The sequence below is a fragment of the Pistacia vera genome, unplaced genomic scaffold, assembly GCF_008641045.1.
Source record: "Pistacia vera cultivar Batoury unplaced genomic scaffold, PisVer_v2 Contig91, whole genome shotgun sequence".
NCBI classification, from domain to species: domain Eukaryota; kingdom Viridiplantae; phylum Streptophyta; class Magnoliopsida; order Sapindales; family Anacardiaceae; genus Pistacia; species Pistacia vera.
Window position 1 is genome coordinate 108,682 of NW_022196790.1, and position 7,763 is coordinate 116,444.

At 37.2% G+C, this 7,763-nt stretch overlaps 1 protein-coding gene across 2 annotated transcripts; it reads left to right on the forward strand.

The window, feature by feature from the left end:
- The first annotated feature begins 1,387 nt into the window (after nt 1-1,387).
- On the forward strand, nt 1,388-5,815 carry LOC116119882 (probable alpha,alpha-trehalose-phosphate synthase [UDP-forming] 7). Of its 2 annotated transcripts, XM_031405816.1 has the most exons (5): nt 1,388-1,630; nt 1,862-3,963; nt 4,041-4,314; nt 4,968-5,288; nt 5,549-5,815. In XM_031405816.1, the coding sequence occupies exons 2-4, from the start codon at nt 1,976-1,978 to the stop codon at nt 5,274-5,276; spliced, it is 2,571 nt and encodes an 856-aa protein (XP_031261676.1). In that variant the 5' UTR covers nt 1,388-1,630; nt 1,862-1,975; the 3' UTR covers nt 5,277-5,288; nt 5,549-5,815. The 2 variants fall into 2 exon arrangements, with proteins under 2 accessions (XP_031261676.1, XP_031261675.1); XM_031405815.1 differs by lacking the exon at nt 5,549-5,815 and having other exon boundaries at nt 4,968-5,409.
- The last annotated feature ends 1,948 nt before the right edge of the window (nt 5,816-7,763 follow it).

Sequence of the window (7,763 nt, forward strand, 5' to 3'; positions counted from 1 at the left end):
AAATTAGATAGATTCTAATGTCGATGTAGATACTTCAAATACCTAAAAAAAAAATTATGGAAATCTATCATCTTATTTTATTTTGATGATTAATTTCCTATTATAAATATAAACCCACATCACTTTCTCAACACAATGTCATCTAATTTTGGTCATCATCACTTTCACTTCCCTAATGATCTTATACTACAACAACCTCCAATTAAATAGACCGTTTACTCATCTATTCTTGGATCCTGTGTAGTGGTTGTCACATTGTAACCTTAATCTCTCACAATATTTTATTCACTTCTTCCAATGTTTGACCTAATGACATTGGACAACCATAATCTAGATTTATATGTTTTTGACCAACTTTATGATATTTCATGGACATACATTTCCATCTATTTTATTTGATTGTGAGTTTTACTTGTAATTACTAATTAGATCAATCTTACTGTAGTCTTTTTTTATTTAATTTTTTTATGTATTGAAGGGTAATAATATTGGTTTTCCATGAAAATCTAACATGGTTTATCAAATTTGAGCTATTTTAAGATAAAAGAATAAGAGAGAATTTAACATGGTCTTTTAAGTTTGAATCAATCCAGTTGTTGATAGGAGTGGCCACTAGAACTTTTATCCGATCGATAGTTTCACAATCCTAAGAGATTAGTTGAAGTGTACGAAAGTTGGTCCGGATACACTAGTCATAAATAAAAAATAAAAAAATAATGAAAGTTAAAAGGACAAAAAGGACAATTCTCACTTAATTTAAGAAGACAGTCACCCAACCAGGAGTATTCTTTTCTTCAATTTATACACAAACCACCAACCAGGACCAAACTCTATCCACAAACTGTAACCATCTAACAGTGCCCTACCACGTTCTGCCACATCATCTATTTCTGTCATACATGACGTCATCAATTTGACAAGTCACCTCCTATTCTATCTTATCCGCAAACTTTTACACCAGGTGGCAACCGCATGTATAGACTACCGCTTTCGCTGTCCCCACTCGTTTTCTTCAGGTACTCCTTGGACCACAAACTGCCGCAAGTCTCTTTCAACTACTGACTGAAACGTGTCCTATTAGTACAAATTTGATTACGTGTTACGATCCCAGTGGTTCGTGGCGAAAGATCTTTCGTGATACGTGAAACATGTGATTGATTATTCGTGATGACATCGTGGGACCAGGTGGCAAGTAGTAAGAAAACATGGCGAAGTTCAATGGTTGACACGTCGGCAGATGCCTAGGGAAGAGGGAGAAATAGCGCGTGATGTAGAAACCCGGCATTGCCAGCTGGCATTACTGGATAGTCGACTGGCCGACCTTATCCTCTTCTTTATTTAAAAAAAAAATATTCTAAATTCGTATTTTTTTATTATCCTAAAAACATAAAAAATTTGCAAAGGAAGAACCCATAGGTATTGTATGTAGAGAGAGAAAAGAAGAGAGAGAGAGATTGTAAATGTGACTCTTGTGATATAGAGAAAGACCAAGCCAACCCAAAATCAAACCCTAGATTTCTTTTTCTTCCTACTGATTAGTTTTTTCTTTTCTTTGCTGTTTTTGTTTTGATTTTTGTTCCAATCTTGTACCGGATAAAGATTCAATTTTGTTCTTCAAAGCTGGGTCAAGGTCAGTTTTTTTTTTTTTTTTTATTTAAGTTGATTTAAAGTTCGTTAATTGTATATTGATTAGAGTTTTTGATAAAGACTATGTATTTTATTGCAATCATGAATTTTTTTTTGAAGTGATATATATGATTGATGGTGTTTCTATTTAATGTAAAATATTGTTTCTGTGTAATTCTTGATTGGTGGGTAATTAATGATGTGATTTTTTTTTTTTTTTTTATACGCTTTACAGATCTTGCGAAAATATAGTCATTTCACGAAGGAACCAATCTTGAGTCTGGTTTAGAATTCGGAGATCTTGTGGCGTGTTGTTTGAGTTGAGGTTATTAACAAGAAGTGGTTAAAAATGATGTCAAGATCGTATACCAATCTTCTGGATCTAGCTTCTGGTAATTTTCCTGTCATGGGCCAAACTCGTGAAAGGAAAAGATTAACAAGAGTAATGACCGTTCCTGGTGTCATTTCTGAGCTTGATGATGATCAGGCTAATAGTGTGAGCTCGGATGTACCATCCTCGGTTGTTCAAGATCGTGTTATAATTGTAGCGAATCAGTTGCCTGTAAAAGCTAAGCGCAGACCCGACAATAAAGGGTGGAGTTTTAGTTGGGATGAGGATTCTTTGTTATTACAGTTAAAAGATGGTTTGCCTGAAGACATGGAAGTTTTATATGTGGGATCGTTGAGAGTAGATGTTGATTTGAGTGAACAAGATGATGTGTCACAGCTTTTGTTGGATAGGTTTAAGTGTGTGCCAGCATTTTTACCGTCAGACATTCTAGCAAAGTTTTATCACGGATTTTGTAAGCAGCATTTGTGGCCGCTTTTTCATTATATGCTTCCGTTTTCAGCTACTCATGGGGGAAGGTTTGACCGGTCTTTGTGGGAGGCATATGTGGCAGCAAATAAGATTTTCTCTCAACGGGTGATTGAGGTTATAAACCCAGAAGATGATTATGTTTGGATTCATGATTATCATTTGATGGTGCTCCCTACCTTCTTGAGAAGAAGGTTTAATAGATTGAGAATGGGGTTTTTCCTTCACAGTCCATTTCCTTCCTCAGAGATATATAGGACTTTACCTGTGAGGGAAGAGATTCTTAAGGCACTTTTGAATTCTGACCTTATTGGTTTTCATACTTTTGATTATGCTCGGCATTTTCTTTCTTGTTGTAGCCGCATGTTGGGTTTGGAATATCAGTCAAAGAGAGGTTATATTGGGTTGGAGTATTATGGAAGGACTGTTGGGATAAAAATCATGCCTGTTGGAATTCACATGGGGCAGATTGAGTCTGTTCTAAGACTTGCAGATAAGGAGTGGAGAGTAGAGGAGCTGAAACAACAGTTTGAAGGAAAGACTGTGTTGCTTGGTGTCGATGATATGGACATATTTAAAGGCGTTGACTTGAAGCTATTAGCAATGGAACATATGCTGAAGCAGCACCCAAAGTGGCAGGGGAGGGCAGTATTGGTACAGATTACAAATCCTGCTAGGGGAAGAGGAAAAGATCTTGAGGAAATTCAGGCTGAAATACATTCAACCTGCAAGAGAATCAATGATACGTATGGCCAGCCTGGTTATGAACCAATTGTGTTCATTGACAGGCCGGTATCTCTCAGTGAAAGAGCTGCATATTATACCCTTGCTGAGTGTGTTGTTGTCTCCGCTGTAAGGGATGGGATGAATCTTACCCCATATGAGTATGTTGTGTGCAGGCAGGGAGTCTCTGGATCAGAGTCCTCTTCTGAATCAAGTGGACCGAAGAAGAGCATGCTAGTAGTATCAGAGTTCATTGGATGCTCCCCTTCACTTAGTGGTGCAATTCGGGTTAATCCATGGAACATTGAAGCAACAGCAGAGGCAATGCATGAGGCAATTTCGATGGCTGATGCTGAGAAGCAGTTGCGGCATGAGAAGCATTATAGGTATGTTAGTACACATGATGTGGCATACTGGGCAAGAAGCTTCTTCCAAGATATGGAAAGGACTTGTAAAGATCATTTCAGAAGACGTTGTTGGGGAATTGGTCTTAGCTTTGGTTTCAGAGTTGTGGCACTTGATCCAAATTTCAGGAAGTTGTCAATTGATGCACTTGTTTCTGCATTTTTAAGGTCCAAAAATAGAGCTATACTGTTCGATTATGATGGAACTGTAATGCCCCAAAACTCTATCAACAAGGCCCCTAGCCAAGAAGTTATCTCAATCATAGATACTCTTTGTGATGATCCCAAGAACACTGTATTTGTTGTTAGTGGAAGAGGAAGGGAAAGTTTAGGCAAATGGTTTGCTCCGTGCAAAAAACTTGGAATTGCTGCCGAACACGGTTACTTCGTGAGGTATGTATTTACTACTTCTTTTTGCATTTTAATGTTTGTTTGTCTTTGGCACTAGCACTAAATTGTGTGGCTATCAGGTGGTCTGCAGATGAGGACTGGGAAGTTTGTGGGCAGAGTGCTGATTTTGGGTGGATGCACATTGCTGAGCCTGTTATGAAATTGTATACTGAATCTACTGATGGTTCTTCAATTGAGACCAAAGAAAGTGCCTTGGTCTGGCATCATCATGATGCAGACCCAGTTTTTGGATCTAGTCAGGCCAAGGAAATGTTAGACCATCTTGAAAGTGTACTAGCAAATGAGCCTGTTGCTGTAAAAAGCGGTCAATTCATTGTAGAAGTAAAGCCACAGGTATTAATCTCAACTTAAGATTTTAGACTCTTTATATGCATGTGATTTTCTGTCAGTTATCCTATATACATTTAGTTTGTTCCAGGCATCAGGTTTTATTATCATGAACATGCATAATTGGTTAACGATTGTGCTAAACTATTTTGTTCAGTGTCTTTTTTATTTAGTTCTGATTATGACCGACAAGATATGTATTGAGATTATGTCCATCAGTTTACCTCATTTGGCTCTTCGGTGATTAAGGGATGATATAGGATGGGGTAAATCTTAGGTTTAAATCTCGGTTATATTGAACAGAAAATAAGCCACCCATACTGTCACCTATCGCCATGATAATTTTGCTTGCTGCCTGTGTATTTATGCATGCAACATGTCTGAATATAAACAGCGGTAAACATTCTCAGTTTTCATGATACTTGTTATGTACTGTACATTTACTGAACATCATGATGCCTATCTCAGAATATTGAAGCCGTTGTAGTCTAAGCTATCTGCCTATGGACAGTTGATGGCTCTTAAAACTAAATGGTGTAACCTTTCTTGTACGACATCGTTGTCGGACATGCTATTTTGATGCTTTTGAAGTAGTAGATAACATTTCTTGAAGTTGTAAAAGCACATTGTATTAACCAACATTTTGCTGTGGCTTTTAGGGTGTCAGTAAAGGTCTGGTTTCAGAAAAGATCTACACATCAATGGCAGAGAAAGGAAGGCAGGTTGATTTTGTACTTTGTATTGGCGATGACAGATCTGATGAAGACATGTTTGAGATCATAGGCAATGCGGTGACAAATGGTGTCCTCTCATCTAATACATCTGTATTTGCGTGCACTGTTGAACAAAAACCAAGCAAAGCCAAGTACTATCTGGATGATACAGCAGACGTTGTAAGCATGCTTGCCGCACTTGCAGATGCTTCAGACCCTCCATCCTCTCCGGATGGGTCACCTAGATCCATTTGAAACTTTTCCTTGGTGAGTTCAACTCTGGCTTAACTCTTCTTAAGTCAATCTGGAGAGGATGACACACACTGGCCTTAATGAAGTTAGCGAACGTATACTATGTTTGGAAGTTGCTTCTTGAAAAAGACATTGTATGATGTCTTGTTTGATGGTTTGATGGCCAATGGAGGAACATCGGCAGCTTGAATTGTTTGTGATCGAGGGCTCACTGACGTTGGGAATGGGATTTTACTTTGGGAAAACGTTAATCTTTTCGTGTCAACCTTGTACAGGTAAGAGCAATCAGGGACATACCGGACTCATTTATGGAGATTGACTTGGAAGTGAATCAAATACTCAAATAATTGTTCATCACATACATGGAAAGGCAGCAAGCTTATCCTTAGCAATTGTTAGGTAAATCATGTAGGTGACATACTTTTTTTCTTATTGGTGTTCAGGCATGGTAAGTGAGACTTTGATGGTCGGAAATGGAGTTATGGTGGTAGCAAAAAAACAGTTTTTTCAACTGTTGGGCACTTTTTTGTTTTTCCTTCCTGGGTGAAATTTTTTTTCTGTTATTTTGATTATTCCTTTGCTTAATAAACTTGTAAATTCTATAGAAATCTTTTTAACTCAATTTTTTTAAATGCATTTCATTTTATTTCTTTTTCCAACTCATGGATTCCTTACTATCTCCCTTCTCTTCCATTTCATTGGAAACTTAGAAAACAAGGTAAAAACATTGCGTCACAGTGACCTTAATGCATCAGAAATCACGAGCAATGATTTAATAACCAACTTGGGGGTGAAGCTCGGCGAAGCTGTTGGGTCTTGGGTTGACCGGTTTAATTGGTTGATACTGGTCAAATTGGGTGTCAAAAATTTTAGGATGCATTTGTTTTAATATTTTATATCCTATTTTCTATCCTATTCTCAAAATACCTGTTTATTTAATTACTTGGGAAATACTATCTTTTTTTTTTATTAATGACTTTTAGGATTCTTAAGTTTATTAATTTAATTAAAAACCCTAGCAAAAAAGAAGTTTAAAAATTAACAAAAACATCTCCCACCCACCCATGGTTGTTGAAATCTGTCAGTAGAAACGATCGAAAATGGTTGATAATTCGTCGATCTCGATTCACAGTGGATTTGGTTTTTTGTGGCCGTTGACAGCTAGATCTGATAGAAGATCTGGTCGGAAAAGGCCATGTCGATGCACGACCGACCAAATTCGATCGGTCTGTGTCGTAACGTTATTTTTCGGCCAGATTTCGTAATGGTGGTCAGAATTTGGCACAGTGGGTGGGTGGGGTTGTTTTGGTCATTTTACAAAAATTTTATATATTGGGGTGTTTAGTTAAATTAGCAAGTCTAGAGGTTTTTCTTTTTTTGTTAATTTTTAAATTTTACTTCATAATAGTTGTTATATTCAACTACCTAATATTATTCTTAAAATCTTATCTAAAATAACAAAACAAGCGCACCCTTAAAATTAAGCAAATATACCTTTAGAAATTATGGTCAAAGTCTTTATAAGTTTAAAATTTAGCAAACTCACCTCAAACACAAACTCACCTCAAATACAAATCAATGGTCAATTGGTTGGCAGAGGTGATACATCAAATGCAATTTCAATCATTCTTTAAGCCCATTTCCTAGAAAATCTACTCAAGATTGGGTCGAAATAAGTTCAATTTGGATTAGATCTCACCAATGCTGACGTCGACAACCTAAGTCAAATCTTAACAAAGCTAGCGTCAACAACCCGGCCAAATCTTGTTATTGTCAGTGTCGACAACTCTCTCCATCATCACGAAAATACTCCCCTCAGTCTCCTAATCAAAACCTATCCCACTCCACCCCTGTTCACCTCAACCAAAGTTGGTTGTTGTTGTTATCGAATTTTTTCGATTTTCGATCAATTCACTCTCCAAAAATTACCTCCGTCGCCACCATTACACTCATCGGCCCTTCCTCTTTAAAAGCCGTATCATTCCGGTCTTCAATTATTCGTCAATATCATCTCAATTTCTAAGGTTTTCAGCTAATAGAGAAATTGGAAATCCAGCCAAGTGAAAGCCTCTATTCAACCGGCTAGGCCGGGCCAAGTTTTAAAACACTTATCACAGGTACAAAATAAGTATAGTGATCAATTGCACATGCTGAGTTTGGCAACAAAAGACATTATAATATTTGTCGAAGATGACATCTTTACAACCATTCATATTTCATGCCACAACCGTTTTTCTTGCATTGATCTGATAAAGGGGACTATGCACGCGTGTAAACATCATCTCCTCAACTCAAAATCCTTTCGGTGAAGTAGGGACACTAAGATGTCAAAGTAATATTTTCAAGTCTAAACAATATTATCTAGTAAGAAGAGAGGATAGAGATCAAAGAAATCATTGGTTATGTTATAATTCTACTCAGGAGTCAGGATATGGGGCCAAACCGAATTGCAGATATCAAGAAAATAGAAACTTAAACCCAGAAAGCGCG

Bases quoted from the DNA above. Each gene is read 5' to 3' on its own strand.
- LOC116119882 (XM_031405816.1), top strand. From the start codon at position 1,976: ATGATGTCAAGATCGTATACCAATCTTCTGGATCTAGCTTCTGGTAAT. The intron at 3,964-4,040 runs GTATGTATTTAC...TGTGGCTATCAG, and splicing joins GAACACGGTTACTTCGTGAG to GTGGTCTGCAGATGAGGACT. The intron at 4,315-4,967 runs GTATTAATCTCA...TGTGGCTTTTAG, and splicing joins TTGTAGAAGTAAAGCCACAG to GGTGTCAGTAAAGGTCTGGT.